Here is a 19175-nt window from a genome sequence, read left to right as displayed (position 1 = left end):
CAATCATAAGAGGAAGCAAAGAATTTGGAAAATAGAGTATACGAACAAACAGCCTCTGTTTATATCATCAGAACTCCACATATACAGCAGTATGATGCAGAGGTCAATCAACTCGTCATCAGATTTCAGGACAAAAAACATTCTAGAACTATGTTTCACCAAGAATAAACCTCAGCAGCTGAACTTAATCAATGCGATGAATGCTGCATATAATACATTACAGAACCACCACCAATGAACTCACATAAAAGATAAAAAGGCCGAAAGTGCAAGAATTGGTTATTCCTGGAATCACATAATTACAGGCTGCTCTGTTGCGTTTTCAATAGATTTTTGCACCTAGCCAACAAGGTGAAAACTCCCTATGCCTTTAGTGTGCACGTGTAGATTCCATTGACACCTTGAAGCACATATACACATGGTATAGTTGATGTACTTTGCTCACGAAGTATGCAGGTTAGCAAGATACAATACCCACAGCCCGTAAACTGAAGCTCTCGGATTCAACTTCATCCTTGACTCATAAGAATGTTTAAATGTGTTGTGAGGTTCTTGAGTTTCTTCGGTCTACTTCCAATTTATTCCTGAGAAAGGTCACCCAAGTACCAATGCAGTTTGGCAAAGACATTGCTCTTTAGACCATTAGATGAATAACATGGTGAATACTTCAACCAGTCATCGGATGGCTCGGGTTAATTAAGCTCTCCCACCATCTAATTCTACAGAAGTCAAAATTCTCATTGGGAAAATACCATGTTTCACAGGAATCGAGTTTCTTGTGAGACTATGGAGTAACAAAGCTGTGTTTCACACCTTAAATTAACTGCTTCATGGAGAACCAGAATTTGACTCTGACGTCTCAGATATTCTTGCTTCTGATTTCCCATTTGAGTAACTACATAAAAGAGAGAATCGTTAGAGCAGGCAATAGAGAAAATCCAAAAATGATATCCTACAATAGAGAGAAAAATACTCATCAACATCAATAAGACATTGAGTTAATGCTCCCTGGTATAAATCAGAGACTCAAATTGGGGGCACAAGCTTCCAAACCAAGCCTGTCCATGGTAAGATGGTCCTTTCAACCACAGAAAATGTGCAAAACCCTCTCTCCTTTTGATTTAAAAATCCATTAAAGAGAACAAATACAGAACTTCAAATCCTTCAGACAAATTTCTCCACTTATTAAGATTGCTACATCGAGAAGATACTGTTTTAAAGCCTCAAAGGAAAACGACATCAAGATCCTTGCTTGCAGTCAGAAAGGTTCTTTTAGACGAATTCTAAGGAGTACTAAACCCGTCTTTATCCAACCAAAATTAAGAGAAGGAAAATTAAGGAAGAAAAGCCTATCTTCAATGCTTACTTGGAGAGAATGGTGACCCAAATAAGCTCTACACAATCCACCCAGAGAAGTCTTTGTTCAATGGGGATCACACCATACGTAACTAAGTGAGCAAATGGCCAGAGCTTCCATCCCGCCTGTTAATCAAACTATAAGAATAAAGAGAGCACACACACATTCATGTAGAGATTACTGTGAAAGACAAATTTAGAATACCATGTCCCTCCCTGCCTCCCTCCCTCTCTCAAGCAAATGATGAAAACCATTTGAATTGCGTAAAGTTGCATCAGTAAAGCACTCTACTATATCTTCTCTGTTAATATAATAACCAAGTCCATCTTCCCCAATAACCTGACACTAACTTATGAGAATATTTTCTTACCGTTAGCATTGGCCAAAATGTTGCCTTCAGCTCATTGAGAATATTAGCAGGGGATTCCAGTCGCAGAAGCCCCAACATCACATAATAGATGCTATTCCAAACTGCTGCCCAGACTGTTTGATCAAACACAACTTTTGCAGGGACCACCCACCAATCTTCAAAAGGAAAAAGAGCCTGAAGGCCATGCATGCTTTCAGCCATTGGCATAAATAATGATACAATCAATGAAAAGGAAAAGAAGAAAGAAACAAGGAGCAAGGCCGAAAATAGACTGTGGATGAGCCAAAACTATCACCTCGCAGAACTGGTAATAATAATGAGAAAGTGAACCGTGGAGAGTGAATCCAACAAGACCTGATCTGAACATTCGCAATGGGTCGAACTCGAAAAGAGGCTTTCCTTCATAGCACTACAAAGCAATCGATGGTGAGAGGTGGCATAAAAGAACTCACAACCATCAAAATTCAGTAGCGCAGCCAGTCAAAGCATGCATTTACCTGGGCAATCCAATCTCCTAGAGAGTACACCACTCCACTTATCGCCATTTTCGCTAAGACCGGATTCGTTTTGAGAGCTTGCTCGTAAGCAATCCAATTGTGTTCCGGTGCATATCTCAGAACTTCATAAAGGGTCCATCCCTGCGATACGTACAAACTTCAGAATATCCCCTCTACCGCCACTCCATGGCTCCTAATAAAATTAACTCGAAACGCAATGCATGAACCCTTCGCTTCACACAACACAATCCGAACTCATTAAAACAGATAACGTGCAAGCCAGGCTTCTACGTGAGCCTGCATAATGAGATTCAGGATTCAAGGACCGTGTCGCCCCCATCGTCTAAAGTAACATTGAGCAATTAGCATCAGAACAATCAGCTCAATCACGAGATACCCTTTTCGCAGGGCAAAGACAAAGATCAGTCATGATGCCCCTCGCTTTAAATGGACAAAAGAGCACAAACATAAGCGAAAAAGCACCGCGATTTCGCCACTCACTTGCCAGTAATCGTGATCCACGGTGAGAAGCTTGGTGACGGCAAGGGTCCCGAAACCCAGGACGAGGGTAGCGTTGATTCCTCTCCCGACCAGCCTCTGAAGATCGCCGCTTTCGCCCTTCGCCTCGAAACCGACCGCCCCCGGCTCCGCGGGTCCCGAGGAATCGGCCTCCGCCGTCGCGTCGTCCTCCCTCGCCGCGGGGACATCGGCCGCTTTCCGGTCTTCGGCGACCGACCCCGCGGCCCAGTTCCGCGTCGGCCCGGCGGAGAAGAAGGACGAACGCGTCGAGGGCGGCCGGCGCTTCGCGGCGGCGGGGACGGGATGGGGAAGGGAAGGCCGGGGAAGGCGACGGCGACGGCGACGGTCGCGGTCGGGTTTAGGGAGGAGGGAGAGGTTGCGAGGAGCGAAGCTGCCGAGCGTCGCCATTGGAAGCTGAGCTTTGAAGAGGGATGGAAGCTCTGCAATTCTTCTTCTTCTTCTTCTTCTTCTTCTTCGCGCTTCGCGCTTCGCGGCGCACGATCGTCCACGGAGGTGCCGTTACGCCTCCATTTGCGAGCTAGCCACAAGCTCCTTTTTCTGACTTTTCCCACCGTACGGAAACCGACGTCTATCTTACCATTTTTTGTAAAATTGAGAGACCGGGGATGGTTTATTGTGATGCTTCCCTTAGTATTAATTGCATAAATTGTGGTCGAATCGAAACGATGGGATGGACCAAAAGTAGGATGGTGTTACTTCTGATGAACAATTCAGGGAAATAGGCTGCGAAGGCTTGAATTATCACTTTGTTTTGAGTGATGAGATGACAATTGATTTGACCGGCTTGATAATCATTTGGTGACGATTTTCTGCCCATTTGAGAGGGAACAAAAAGTGGGTTAAGTGTTATTTGCTACTTAGATGGACGAAATATGAGTGACAGAAATGTTTTCCTTGTTAGCTTGCCTATTTATAAAACTATTGAGTGAAATAATATTCAAATTTGAAATAAGATTCTATTTGGATAAGAAAATTCTGAAGCATCATCTTATTTTCTTGAATGACATTTTCTTTAATAACTTTGCTTGTGTATATCTCATTGGTGTCTGGAGGTGCGCTACACTCTCGTGCATAAAAAGCTCGATAATTGTGATTAGTAGTTATGATATTACCACAATCATTACATTACTATTATAAAAGAAAAAGGGCCTTGTGGTCATATGCTTTTTAATATATTACATATTTAAAATATTTGAAGAAAGAAAAACTTCGTAAACTAATTTTATAGGGTGAAATGAGCATTGACATTTACACAATCCCAATACAAGGAATCGAGAGGGTGAAAGTAAAGAAGACCTTTATTCCACATTATTTATCCACATAGCTTTCCAAACTTACATCTACAATATAAAAAAAGTTCTCAACTCCCTTCCAAACGTTTTGGTTTTCTTTTTTTTGGATGGGAACCCCTTTTGTACTTCATTTCATATTTTTCATACTAACCATTAAATATTCAATTTGAAGGACCAATTAAAGAGTTGCCAAAATTTTCGATAAACTTACATTTCTTAATTTTCACTTTCGAAATTTGAAGGGGATGCGAGGAGGAACAAAAAAAAAGGAAGAAAAGAAAGGTCCCACCGAGATTTGAACTCGGGTTACTGGATTCAGAGTCCAATGTCCTGACCACTAGACCATGGGACCTCCTTGCTAAACTACCACCACGAATAGCGCTATATTCTCAAGCCATGTAACGGAGACTCCCCCTCTGTCGCCACCTCCAGAGAACGAGGCCCCGAGAACCACCGGCCCTCCCATGCGCGGCCGCGGGAAGCCTCCTCGGACCCTTCAGCCTCTCTCGCCGCCGGGCTCCTCCCCGTCGGCAGACCCAGTTCGGGGAACGGCGGCGAGTCACGGGCGATGGAACCGGCAAAGGGTCGCCTCCGTCCCGACTCGCGGTCCGAACGTCAGGTGGGTCTTCGCCAAATGTCCTCCCGAGCGGAACGATCCCTTCTCCGTGGGATTAAAGTTGGGTTACTTTTTGTCGTGAGTTCTTGATCGAGTTGTCCCCGAAATTTCGTGTCTTTTTGTGTTGCGGTCTGGCTAGGCTGAGGAAAGGCCGGACGTGGCCGTTAGGTTCTTCAGGTGGGCTGCTCGGGAGGGGGAGGTACCCGCGTAGGATCGAGTGTTACGGGGGCGTCTCTTGTTATCTGGGGATTTGGATGGAGTGACGAGTGTCCCTGCGGAGTTGAGGCGCTCGGGGTTCTTGATGACGGTGTCGGCAGCGAATTCATTGATCAAGAGCTTCGGCATTGTCGGGATGGTAGAGCAGTTGCTGTGGGTGTGGAGGAAGATGAAGGAGAATGGGATCGAATCGAGTTTGTATGCCTACAACTTTTCTGTTGAATGGTTTGGTAGATTTGATGTTTATGGAGTCGGTGGAGCGGGTGTTTGAGGTGATGGAGAATGGGAGGATTCGACCTGATTCCGTGAGCTATGATATAATGGTGAAAGGACTTTTTAATGTGGGTGAATCCCAGAAAGTGATGAAGAAACTAAGGGATACGGAGATGAGGAGCGTGGAGCCGGATAAGATTTGATTCAGGCATGTTATGGTGAAGGGGATTTCTATTTGTTTGGGACTTTACCGTGAGATGGAAGAGAAAGGTTTAGAAATCCCACTTCATGCGTATAGTTTAGCCATGAGTGGGCTTTGCAAGGAGGAGGAATGTATGGAAGCATATGCAGTTTATCTGAGCATGAATAGAAATGGCTATAAAGCCAATGTGGCAATCTACACAACTTTAATTGATTCATATGCAAAATGCGGGAGCATAGAAGAGGCAATGAAGCTCTTTGACAGAATGAAGATTGAAGGGTATCACCCGGATGAGGTGACGTTCGGGGCTATCGTTAATGGGCTGTGCAAAAATGGGAGGCTGTAAGAGGCACTAGCATATTTTGAGCATTGTCAGAATAGTGGGGTGACGGTTAATGCTATAATAGAGTCTAGTATTATTGATGGTCACGGGATTCTTATTGCTATAATGCCCTGATGGCATTTACGAAGTGTGGTAAAATGAATGAAGCGTTGGCTCTCTCCAGGAAAATGGAAGCCGAAGGCTGTGATCAAACAGTTTACACATTCACAATACTCATCGCTCGCCTTTTTACAGAGCACCGAGATGAGGAGGCTTTGAGATTGTGGGATGTGATGATTGACAAAGGTATCAGTCCAAATGCAGCATCTATCAGGTTCTTTGTGCTGGACTTTGTCTCTCGGACAAAGTGGCTAGACATTGTAAAATCTCGGATGAGTCAGCACCCATGGGTACCATTCCCAATTCAGCTGTTGAAGATATGATCAATGTATTGCACAATCTTGGATGAGTTAGCACCAACAAATACCATTCCCGATTCAGATGTTGAAGATATGATCAATGTACCGAGCAAAGCTCTGGTATTAAGGAAGCTTGCAAATTGGTGGATGGAATTGTTGATAGGGGTCGTGAAATACCAGGAAAAGTACGGACTGTTGTTATTAATGCCTCGAGAAGGGCAGGGAATGCAGATTTGGCCTTGAAGTTGATGCACAGTAAGATCACTGTTGGCTATGACCGAGTTGGCAGCATCAGGAAAAGAGTGAAATTCCAGTCTCTTGTTGATAGTTGAGTCTTAGGAAAATCTCCTGTTGCAGTGTAATTTGTTGTCGATTCTGCTGTTTGTATATGCAATAGACTGGGTAAGATTGCACAAGAGCTGGAAAATCCTGTCTTCGCTCTTACATTCTACCTGTGCCTACTTGATGAAGCTGTGAAATCAGAGTCTGTCAGAAGACTGGTTCTGCTGATTCTGTACTGGCACTAGGAGTAGAGGAACTTGATTGACTACCTTAAGCTCCTTGGTGCCCATGATTCTGCAAAGATGTTTCGAGCGCATCGAAAGCTCCAATCCCAGGTCTCTGCTCTGCTTTATGTTATATCCATTCATCTCTTAATTATGATTACTATTGGACCCATTGCATCTATGGATGGAAGCAGATGAGTTTGAAGGCATTTGTCACTTGACATTTAAGGTGGCGGATGAGTTGTTGTAAGTCTGTAACAGATACACAACACTAAGGTCGTCTGCATCTGATCAGAATCTTTCTGTTTTATATGTGTTATGGCTGTCTACTGTAGACAAAAGCAACTCTAAAAAGAGCTTCTGCATTGCCATAACATAGATTAGAAATGTTGCTAATAGTATTGCTTGAATCCTTCCATCAGATTGGTCCAATCTTACTTTGGATTTTGGCATTTCTTCATTATAGATTAAGATCTTCTTCAGAGCAAAAGATTGAACTGCTATTCTGTCATATTACATGGGGCATTATTCTGATAGAGTTTAATATTTAAAGTTATACTAGTCCACTTTCGGTCAGAGTTTTAGCTGCTACCTGTGCCATTTATGGTATGGAGAAATTGGTGTCTAGTCAAGTAACAGCACTGGTTTCAAAATATGTTTTTTGAGCTATTAGGACATGACAAACACGCAATCATTTTTATTTTTTGTTTCTATTCCTTTGGCTACTTCAAGTTCCAGCTGTTGCTTGAGATAGGTCTTTATATTTCCATTACAGTTGGAGAGCTCTAGTAGAAGGAAATACGAAAATAGGCATGTTTAATATGAGACAAAAATTTCTCCATCTGTTATATGAGGCTAATGCAGTTATGTTGAAAGACAAAAACTAAACTGAATACTTGGTTAGGTCAATACGACTCCAAGCTATCTATTTATAATAAAGTCAAAAGGCCAAAATTATAATATCACCCTTATTGCAGCTAAGGATAGACAAATGTACCTCTATTGGTCAATACTTTCAACACTCCCCCTCACATTGGAGAGCAGATATCACACCTGCCCAACTTGACTAAAACAGAATGAAACGATTTACCCCCTAATAGCAACCTTATTATCACAATATAACATCATAGGAACATGAATAGATACACCAAGATCTTCAGGTTATCCTTTAAGCCATAACAGCTCACACCTTTGTGCTATTGCATGAAACTCTGCTTTAGCACTAAATTGAGCAATCACATTCTAGTTTTTGCCGTGTCAAGTCACAAGATTCTATCCTTAGAAAGCACAATACCCATATATAGACTTTTGGTCAAGGGATCCAACCAAATCAGTATCCGTATGGGCTTCAACTTTCAAGCCATCATGAGAAGACAAAAGAATCCCTTTCCAAAGAGCAAACGTCAAAAATCAAAGAATTCGTAGAACAACATCCATATGAGTAGAGTATGGGTCATGCATAAACTAACTACCAAGCTCACGACAAAAGCAATATCAGGTCGGGTGTGAGATAAATAAATCGACTCGCTCTCTAACCATTGATAAGGACCCTTGTCCACTAGACTAGACACTATCATTTTATCAAAGACAAGTATTGGCCTTAATAGGTGCATTAGAGGGATGACATCCCATAATCCAACTTTTGTCAAAAGATCAAGGACATACTTCTTTTGGGATAGAAAGATACTTTTTGAAGATTTGGCAACTTCAACCCCAAGAAAGTACTGGAGATTTCTAAGATCCTTTATCTCAAACTCTTATCCAAGGAACTTTTTCAACTAGTTGATCTGATCATTATCATTCCTCGTGATAACAATATCATCTATATAGACAATGAGAACAGTGATTTTTTAGCACCTGATATCTTCACAAAGTATGATCAACATTACTCTTTTTATACCTACAGAGACCATTGATTTATGAAACCTACCAAATCGAGCTTGAGGTGATTGCTTTAAACCATAAAGTGCACGTTTTAACTTACATATTTTACCTCGAGTTTATCACAAGAAAAACCTGGAGAAATCTTCGTATACACCTTTTCTTCTAGCTCTCCATGAAGAAAGGCATTCTTCATGTCCAACTATTGAAAATCCCATTCCTGGTTAACGGCACACAAAAGTAGCACTCGAACAATATTCAGCTTGGTAACAGGAGCAGAGGTTTCTTGGTAGTCAATCCCATAAATCTGAGTAAATCCCTTTGTCACCAACCACGCTTTATATTTGTCCACAATACCATCCATCTTCTGTTTGACTACAATACCCAATTACTTCCAACTAGTTGTTTCCCAATAGGAAGACAAATAAGATCTCACATGTCATTTTTCTTCAAAGCATGCTTCTACTCCACTATTGTTGCCTTCCACTTCTCATCTACAAAAGCTTCTTGCTAATTCTGGAATAGAGACAAACGATGGGGGAAAACACAAAATTACTATAAGAGCTAGACAAAGAGTCATATAAACCAACATGGGATATAGGGTGTTGAGTACAAGTTCTAATACCATTTCAAAGTGCAATAGGAAAGTTAGAAGGAGAAACCTCGCTAGAAGGATTTGTAGAATCCAGTTCGGTTTTGGACATAATGATCAAACAGGAAATGTATCGATGGTCTTAACCTGAGTGTTAGTAGAGGGATCCCTACAATGATACGTCTTCAACCTCTCCCCCTAAAGTGGTTGTTCTATTATCTTCCCTTGAGGTACTATACCATCCTCTTCTTATGTTACATTGTTCTTCTCTTGAGAAGGAGAACCATAAAAAACTGTTGGAGCAGGGTAAGTAGTATTCTTAGGAACATTAAAAATGGGCAACACCTCTACACTAGGACTCTCCTCTTGAAGAGGTAGAATAGAATAATAGGAATAAGACTTATGAAAAATCACATCCATAGATAGAATGGTGTGCCTAGAAAGAAGAAGATAACACTTATAATCTTTTTTAGTAGTTGAATACCCATGAAAAATGTAGTGGAGACATAGGTTTCAACTTACTATTGGAGGTGATATTACGAGCATAACAAACACGACCAAAATTTTTGGGAGGAAGACTAAAAGTCAACGATCCTTGCAAACATCAATAGGTGTATGGAAATCAAGAATTCTAATTGATTCGATTTATTATATATGCTACGGTTAATATAGCAGCATCACTCAAGTACTGACCTAGGACATGAAAGGTAAATATAAGAGACCGAGCCTAACAAAAGTTGGTTCTTTCTTTGGACAACACTATTTTGTGCTGTAATATCAAACAACTAGTATGATAAATAATGTCATGATCAAAGATATATCATTGAAACTAATCCTCATTGTACCTAGTGCTGTTGTCACTAGGGGTGTGCATAATCCGAGTGGGCGGTTCTCGACCTAAAACCGAGAATCGCCCGCTAAGAACTGGTTTTGAAAAATTAGAACCGGAAACCGCCTGCTAGTTGCATGGATCTACCTAGGAACCGGACTGTCGGTCCGGTCCGGTTCCCGAGTGGATCCATAGAACTGTGGTCCAACTTCCGCGCCTTCCCCTTTTTGCCCTCCTCACATTTGCTTATTCTAACTCTCCTGACCATGGTAGCTTTATTCTCCTCAAGTATTAGCGCCGTAGCGGTGTTTGCAGCGGCGGTGGTTGCGACCCTCGCTCTGCTTCCGTCCTAGCCACTACCATCATCTTTGGCACCGCCTCAGCTGTCTCCCACTCCTCCCTCGAGACTGACAATGAAGAGGACAACGGGGATGATGAGCCGTTCTTAGACTTGGAATTCATCCATCCCCGAAGATGAGGATGATGGGGAGAAGCTTGAGGAGGGGGAGGAGGAAGAGGGGAGGTAGAAGCAGGATGAGCCCAGTGATGAAGAAGACGATAGTGATAGTGAATGCGGAGGTGGTGACAAGGATGGCGTTGACGTGGAGAGAGAGTTCAAGTTCAAGGGAGGAAATGAAAATCAACTCACTCTTTCGCCGAGTTCGAACTAGGACTCGAAGGGAAATGAGTAGATCTAAAGGTTGAATCAGAGAGGAAGAGAAAGTTCGAGGAGATTTTGAACTGAGAGAGACGAGATGGAGTAGGGAAGTAGTGAATTGAGACAAGATAGTGATTGGAGCCCTAAATTTTAGATTTGCTAATTTCGAATTTTTTAATATTAAAAATTAATACATTATTATAATATAACCATTCCAGTCCGGGTGGGCGGATCCGTCCATGGAACCAGGAACCAGACCGATACCCACCGGTTCCTATAAATTGGAACTGGGAACCATATCGGTTTCTTTAAGAACCACTGGTTTCGGGCGGTTTCGGTCCGGTTCCGAATAGTCCGGGCGAATCCTGGTTCTTTTACACACCCCTAGTTGTCATTGTAAAGAATTTTCACAATAGCATGGAACTGAGTTTGAACCATTTTGTGAAAGATTTGGAAATAACGAAAAACATCACTCTTATGTTTTAACAAATAAACCCAAGTTAGACGAAAATGACAATCGATTAAAGTAATAAACCATCTATGACTGAAAATAGAAGCATGCCGAGAATAATAGCACACATCAGTAACCACCATCTATGATTGAAAATAGAAGTATGCTGAGAATAACCCACACATCAGTATGAATCACATGAAAAAGGACGTGATTTTTATTATTTGAAGATGAATATGTTGAACGAGTTTGCTTAGCCAAAATATAGACTTACAATAAAAAAATTATCTTTACTATGAGCTGAAACAAGACCAGGAAAAACTTTTTCTAAATTGCTTAAAAGGGATGAATTAATCTGCAGTGCCATTGGTGGAAATCTGTCAATACTTTATTAACTCGATAAGGCGCAAAAGACAAAGTTGGAGTAGACATCCACTACCGTCGAGCATAGTAAGACCACCATCCAATCTACCATATTCAATCTCCTTCTCTGTTACCAAATTCAGGAGAACGCAATAAGAAGGAAAAAATGTTACTTTAAAATTTAAGTCTCGAGTTAGTCTACAAACTGAAAGGAGATAAGTAGAGAATGATATATTATGTATAACATAAGACAGGGGAGAGTGGGAGTGGAGGGAGGGAGAGAGAGAGAGAGAGGACTGCATAGAGAAGAGATTGGGGATAGGGTTTCAATTCCGCCTTGGCTCTAATATGATGTTGAGACACAAAAACGGAACTAAATGTTTGGGTAGGTCGATGTGACCCCGAACTATCTATTTATAGCAAAACCAAAAGATGAAAATTAGAATATCACATTTATTGCAGCCATACATAAATAATGAAATAAATAAAAAAATGCATACCTATTAGCCAGATACTTTCAACAAGTTGCATAAGTTGATATTAATTATTGTCCTTGATCCCGCCGATAATGTTGAAAGTAGCTGTAAAATTTACTCTTCCTCCATCAATTTGGTATGGGACTAAAGTATCGGACGTCGCTGTCAAATGTCGCATCAAATTTATTTGTTTCCCTATGTAATGGTGTGATAACATGAGAGTAGCCTCCGTCTGGCATTGCATATATATTAGGCTAACTTTCCTCGTCGAACATTTTTCTCTCTGTTTCTTTTGCATATATGGAAGGCGTCTAGTCTGTCAGTGCTCATCAACTTTTGTATTTTGAGTCATTGCAAGATATCCTCGGAGTTGGGAACTTTTTGCTGGAATGAGAGAAAGTTCCCTCATGGTAAAAGAAAGTTTTTCTTTAGGAGATAAAACATCTGTTTTGTTCTGGTAGTCGATGCCAATATCAATGACCGAGCAGCATCATTCTGTCTCGTGCAAGCCATTTCCCTCAAATTTTCTCTGCACTGCTTTGCTAGAATCTGTGGACATTTTCCAGTATAGAATGCTTTCCAGCTAATTGATTTCACAGGAAATTTGCTCATGTTTTATTATTTTGAGATCTAAGGAAGATGTTGAGTTTTCTCCAGAAGTAATTGCTAATGTAACTTTTTGATGGCGAAAGCTTCCACTTTTGATTATTTCCCTCTTCCTAGTCAGTAAAGCCATCTATTGCATTCCTGAAAGTTCTTGTTTATGGAATATAAAGCTGTTCTTGCTCACAAATTTTCCTTGTGCTTGCATTTTAGGAGTTAACTGCATGATTTAACTTGCGTTTCCAGGTTACTTACCTAACATGTGGAAGATGAAAATCTCATAGCTTCATAAATGGACATTCTGGCTGGTACTTGCAAGAGAAGAGTGTCTAGCTCAAGTGAACTGAATTATAACCAATAAATGCTTATAACTTGGTTTGTTCCGTTGAAAAGACGGAGATAGAGAGAGACATTTCAATAGCTATTGAATGGTGAATTTATTTGTCTGACACTAGGATAAAAATTGCTTAACTTGTAACGAAATTATGAGATGGTCCTGCCCTTGGCCAGATGAAAATGACCTTTATTGGATATCTGTGATGACTTAAATCTAAAACTTGCAAAGGGACAAGACATGTGCTGCTCCAATCATGTGCTGTTGTTTTCATATCTCAGAAATAGTAGCTATCTCTCGTTAAGGTGAGATTGACGTAGCTATCTCTTCTTAAGCCGAGTCATTTGTTATTGACCACCAGAGATTTGCACAGGGTTACCCTGGTAGATATGGTGTTATGGCATCAAAAGGCTGGGTGTCGAATTTGTTGTCTGCTTTTGCCCATTCAGGTTCATGTCTTCGGCCTATTGCTGTATTAGGACTAACAAGTCTAAAAAAAATCAGTCTTGATGCAGCGGCATTGGTGTAGATGCTAATGAATTCACTTGTCTTGCCCTGAAATGATGGGACAAGTATGGTTTTTCCAATGTGGAATGGTCTTTCAAGCGCAGGGGATTGTTTTCATTGCCAGCTGTCAGAGTATGTGGAGAAAAATTTCCTGTAAGAATCAGTAAATTGACACGAACTAAGACAGTATGAAAAGTGTAGATCCATGTGATATCGTTTTACCTTGAAGTATTACTAGCCCGGAAACTCGGTCTCCTCAATGGCTTGTTAAATATTATGTCGTGCTTTGTTTTTACTCTTCTTTTGCTTATTTGTTTATTTTTCCCTTATTTTCTTTAGTTCCCAACTTGTTAGTTTTCGAGTTATATGATATTCTCTAACAGAAACTGTAGAAACTGACTTGCAGACATCTCAGCTGTGTCTCCTCATCCTTCAATCATGGATTAGTAACAAGACAAATCCAACAGATACTCCTGCCTGTGTTGGCGCATTGAAGACCATATTTTTTTGCTTTAGGTTGGACGTGATCCGGTTGGGGGACCTACTGAAAGATTCACGACATTGGTTAGATGTCCTTAATGTGGATCATTAGCCATCCTTTGGACAGTCCTGGTTGACATCGGGCCGTTGGTGTTGTGTGATTAGTACCATCAAATGGCGACTGCTCATCGTTGTGTGGCGTTTGCACCAATCAGACGTCCTCAGCTCTAATATCCGATTGGATCGAGTAATGGTAGAGTGGGTCTGCTAACCTCCTTTTGGCATAAGTATCTATTAACACTGTTTCCAGAAATGTATGATATGATATGTCTTGCAATCATGGTGGTCCCTGGACGAAGTTGGCATTTATATGGGCAGTCGCAAGTTTTTCTTTCAAATGGGACCATTGACAGGTCCAGTGAAGATTGCGCCTCTCTCTCCCTCCCTCTCTCTCTGTCTATATTTGTGCCAGCTGATCAAAAGGGCATTTTTGTTTAAAGGCAAGGATCAGAGGAAGATTTGAGAGAGAGGCCAGAACCGGTGATACCCAAGAAACATCATGTAATCTTTTGCTTTTATCAATTGTCACTTCTCATAAGAGGATTATACTCTTCGTGAGGTGCGAAATCAATGTCTTTCAACAGTTCCAAATTGATTGGTGCTGCTGGCTCAGCAGCATCCGTCCGCCTTCAGGAGCCCGACATCGGCAACTGCTCATCAAGATCTGACTTTTTGCCTTTTTTTTCGGGTTTTGTAATCAACGAACGACTTCGGGTTCTTCGATGATTGAATGAATGATGGAGATTTGCATCACTGTCGTGAATCATGATAAATGTTCGAGCCTCGAATTCAAAGCAAAGCCTGTTACCCCGGCGACTGTTCCTGAAAATTATATCATTCAAGTTCGTTTCAAATATGTCTAGAAGCGGTTTGGGATAATACCCAATGCTATGAACCCGCTTGAGAGGGGCTTCGGACCACATGGGGTTTCTGGGGGTCACGATTTATTACGTCATCGCTTGGACAAAGCTTGTACGGGCAATTTATTATTTCTGGTGATGGTTGGACTCGTAGATGGACCCCTACATTAAGTAGTCACCGATTAGAAGACAGAAGTGAAACCTGGGCAATAGTGAGTTGCCAGTAAATATCACTATGGACCTGCAATAAATTCGAGCAGCAAACAGTGGGGCAAGCAGGGACCAAAAAATTGAAAATCGTAGGGGCCATCGTGATCACTTCAATTTTTGCGCAACGTAGGTTAAATATTTTACTAGAGATTGTCGACACGAGACCTAAAATTTAGGCATAAATATAAAGCAGCCAATAATATCGATGAGAAATGTTATGGCGATGTATTTGACACGCGAAGCCTTTAAATGAGACGTTTGAAGACTTTATCAATTGTGAGTTCCTAATAGATAATGTTTGAGTGGATGTCATGCATGGGGTGATTAGGGGTGATCAATTCTAGGGTGGGTAGGGTCTAAACCTTGATCATATACTCGACTGTTATAATCGATTCCCCTTTTTTGGACCCAATACCCGACCCACCCTGTTTTTCCTTTATGGTTCCAAGGTTAATCATATTTCTACTAGAACCCGTTTTGCAATCTCCCATTATTCTACACGACTTCGAATTTTATATTAATACGTGAGAAAATAACGTAATCCACCTAATTTGTATTGAAACAATAAGCACTTATAATAAATAAATACATGAACATATTGACTAAACGAAAAATTAAGGATCCACATGACTAATTATATTAAATAAAATCATAAGGCAAATAATTAATAACAAACATGGGTCTAATATTAGTCTTATTCCCACAACTATTATATGAAATTACTCATTTATGCAAATATAACTCCTCTTACAAAAAAGAAATTAGGCGAGCCAATCCATGTGATACACAAGAATTTGGTGATGACGAACACAGTTTGTCCATCGGACAGTGCAAGAGGGAGCCAATGAGGGAGGAAAGCAAGTGAGGAAAAGGAACACCGGCAGAGGAGTGCCGTGCGTGTTTGAGAGAACCAAGAGAAAAAACGTTTTGTGATTGCGGGAGTAAAAATAGAAATGAGAGGAAAAATAGAGCTTTGGACCTATATTTACAAAACTAGTTCTTAAACCGATTCCATAACTGGTCTGAGAACCAGTTCCTAGATAGGTAATCAATCGGACCCGATTCCCAGATCGTTTTAAACCAGTTTCAAATTTTGGGAACCAATTTCCAGATCGGTTTCAACGGGAATTGGTTCCTAAACATATTTTCCGGGTGAATCGATCCAGTTCTCGGGTAATACCCGGTCCAGTTGCACACCCTTAGGGGTGATACCTAACCGGTTTGAGACATGAAAGGAAGTTGAAGCCCGAGTAAAGAAAGAACCCTTGACCAAAGGAGGGATAACCATCGCTAAAGATTCGAAAGCGGTTACAACTCTTTGTCTGAAGTAGCGTGTAAATCAAGAAATGAGAGGAAGAGTAGGGTGCATAATGGAATCACCTATTAAAGATAGTGGAGGAATAAAAAAAAAAAATAGGGGACTCTGTACATCATAAAAATGGCCTGACATTTCTCTAAAGACAGTTTCAAACATTTTGAATAAGAATCATACAACATCAATCAACAAGTCCATTCTCTCTTGAAAAAGATTGTTCGTATTCAATCTTCACTTAGATTTCGAATTTCAAATTCTATTTAGATTAGATTTCCTAAATTCACCTTTTGTCCCTGAGTATAAATGCTTCCACTCGATTAAAAAGGTTTCTACTTCCCCAATGTACTTCAGCATTTTCCATCAATAAATTTATGTACAAATTATGCCATCGAGCAAGCACGGCATCCAAGATGTCCTTTCATATTCAATAAAAGTAGTTTACGATTTTCATTGTCAGATTTTACAAACTCCTAAGGCTCCGATGCATATTAGAATCCATTTACCGTTGATTTGAAGTCGGATTTGATAATTGGCTATTGATCGATCTCGACTGGGTTTAAATAATAGTAACCATTGAGTTCTTTAGCGACCACAGCTTGACAAAAATAAACGCGACAGAGATAGAAAATTTCATTATCTTATGAGAATCTTCATAACCAAGAATACCTCATAGGGTATGTGCATTTTGTAATTTTACCCATGTTTGGTGGGGCTTTGTGAATATTTTTTTCTCTCCACTGATTGTCCACGTGAATTCCAGATTCCCGCATATTGGGATTTTAAGCTTTTTTAAAGCAAACCTAGTTTACAGACAGATTTGAGGATAGCCATGAAAACGACTGATAATAAGCTCCAAGCTGTCTTTAGGGTCCTCACAGAGAAAGAGTATCTTTCAACGTGCAAACTCTCAGTACAGGCCAGGAAAAAGGACATTCTTTTCAAATCATCAAAGATTAATCTGTACTCACAACAAGATCATAAGCTCCATACGCGTCAGAAGTTTCTACTATTGCAATCTACTTAATGAGTGAATGCTCAAGTTTGTTTAAGAAAACCCTAATTAGACATCTTAAACATGGTATGGTATCGCGCTCCCAGAGTTAATAATTTTCTTGATACTATATTGAACTTTGGCTGCAGAAAACATCCTGAACATCTAAATGTTGGCCAAACACCAAAAAAATTATCAGTCATGTGAATTTTTCATACGATGCTGATACAAGTGTGTTCTGATTTGATTCATAATTCTGATCATTGAGACAACATATGTTGATTCTGACAATAATAGGGAGAAGTAAGAAGGATAATAAAAAAGATATCTACCGTTTACTTTCTTTGAGAATAATTGTTAATTGTTGGAATGGTTGCTGTTAACTGAGTACTGTATACATTCTTGGAAATTCTGCATTATGGGAAGGCTCTTGTCCTCCTGCTAATGTTTTGAAGTAAGCCTTGATGGACTGCAGTGTTTCTTGAAAGCTTCAGCACTTCCACTTGAACAATCATCTAGAATCTGTGATTCCCGTAGGCAAATGCCTAGCAGCTTGCATGATTTCTTCCAGCTTTTTGATTCAGAGACAGAACATTATCTTCTGTCTATACATTACGTTTTGCTTGAATTTTTCCCCTAATCTACATTGTATCTTTTTCTTGATCGAGATTTGTCGTGTCGTATGGTGATCAGCCTTTCCATTCACTACTTTTGCTTATTTTATAGCACTTAGCTTCCCTGCAAAATTTCTCTTAATTGAAATGTTGCAATACAATGTGGGATCTTGCAATTATATTAAGGGTTAATACCATAAAAAACTTCAAATCAATATACGTGACAAATTTATCCCAAACTAATTTTTTGGACACAAAAAAAAATTTGGCCACAAAAAAACTCCAAATTAGTACACTTGTGACAAATTTACCTAATACTAATTTTTTGATCACCAAAAACCTTAAATTGATATATTTATGACAAATTTATCCTCCATTAATTACTATTAAATTGGATTAATAATACTAAAAAATTACAAACTAGTAAATCTGTGCTAAACATAGGATAAAATCCCAAATTGGTAATTTTGTCAACTATCTCATATCATCTAATTCAGTAATTTGACAATAAAATTTAATGAAAACTAATGGAGAGCAAATTCACCACAGGTGTGCCAGTTTGAAGTATTTTTTAGTCAAAATTTTAACTTTGAATAAATTTATCATAAATATACCAGTTTGAAATTTTTTGTAGTGTTAACCCTTATTTTAATGCAAAATCATTAGAAAAATAAACGAGAAATATTGTAGAACACCAAAGATTTAACCAAACATTGATTATCGACTCCATAAGAAGAGCTTGCAGTACATAAACTATTAATCAATTGAAGAATTACAGAGTTATAGTCACTCACATGTTTAAGTAATTGTTCTTGCGGGGTGGCTACTCACATGTTTAAGTCACGGCATGCACATGGAATGAACAGCGCTCAATTGTAATGGACGAGTGAAGCCACAAACTCGTGAGTTCTCTTCTGACTTGTACCGCGTCTGCAACAATACGAAATTAAGGATTCTGCTCCCCGAATTTTGAAATTAATCAAACCTCAAAGGAAACGTCCACTTGTGATATTCTGAAAGATTCTAGCCGATTGCAACAAGGGAATAATTTTTCACTCAACAAAGAAACAGCAAGCTTGACACATAATTTAGTATGACACACTTTGATAGGAAGTTAATTCCTTCCTTCCTTTTCTAGAAAATGTATATTCCTTACTTCAAGCCTTTAATGTCTAATGAGAGTCGTTTTATCCGGTACATGAGCGTAGAGGTGTCAAAGATACACTTATTAAGCCATATATGATAGGTCGGGTCATATAACAGTTACCTAAAGTTTTGCTAAATGGGTTGATAGAAGTTGAATAATAAAGTCCAATACAATGTGAGTGTTTGATTGATCTAAAGCTCAACTCATCGGCAACATCTCTTCACTTGTTATCAGGTTCAAGTCAGGGATTTTCG

At 40.0% G+C, this 19175-nt stretch overlaps 1 protein-coding gene, 1 non-coding gene and 1 pseudogene across 3 annotated transcripts; 1 reads left to right on the top strand and 2 right to left on the bottom strand.

Moving 5' to 3' along the window:
- Positions 1 to 37: 37 nt before the first annotated feature.
- Positions 38 to 3365, bottom strand: LOC104440441. Of its 2 annotated transcripts, XM_010053376.3 has the most exons (7): positions 2726 to 3365; positions 2225 to 2365; positions 2023 to 2136; positions 1728 to 1901; positions 1367 to 1482; positions 814 to 895; positions 38 to 719 (listed from the first exon to the last, which is right to left on the bottom strand). In XM_010053376.3, the coding sequence occupies exons 1-6, from the start codon at positions 3149 to 3151 to the stop codon at positions 829 to 831; spliced, it is 1038 nt and encodes a 345-aa protein (XP_010051678.2). In that variant the 5' UTR covers positions 3152 to 3365; the 3' UTR covers positions 38 to 719; positions 814 to 828. The 2 variants fall into 2 exon arrangements, with proteins under 2 accessions (XP_010051678.2, XP_039163057.1); XM_039307123.1 differs by having other exon boundaries at positions 38 to 895; positions 2726 to 3363.
- A 971-nt stretch (positions 3366 to 4336) lies between these two features.
- On the bottom strand, positions 4337 to 4408 carry TRNAQ-CUG. The gene has a single exon. It is a non-coding gene; the product is annotated as a tRNA-Gln (tRNA).
- A 112-nt stretch (positions 4409 to 4520) lies between these two features.
- LOC104456726 lies at positions 4521 to 7119 on the top strand (annotated as a pseudogene).
- The last annotated feature ends 12056 nt before the right edge of the window (positions 7120 to 19175 follow it).

Source organism: Eucalyptus grandis, chromosome 1, assembly GCF_016545825.1.
Source record: "Eucalyptus grandis isolate ANBG69807.140 chromosome 1, ASM1654582v1, whole genome shotgun sequence".
Lineage (NCBI taxonomy): Eukaryota > Viridiplantae > Streptophyta > Magnoliopsida > Myrtales > Myrtaceae > Eucalyptus > Eucalyptus grandis.
The sequence above is the reverse complement of the archived record's forward strand: the minus strand, read 5'-3'. Positions and strand labels throughout refer to the sequence as shown.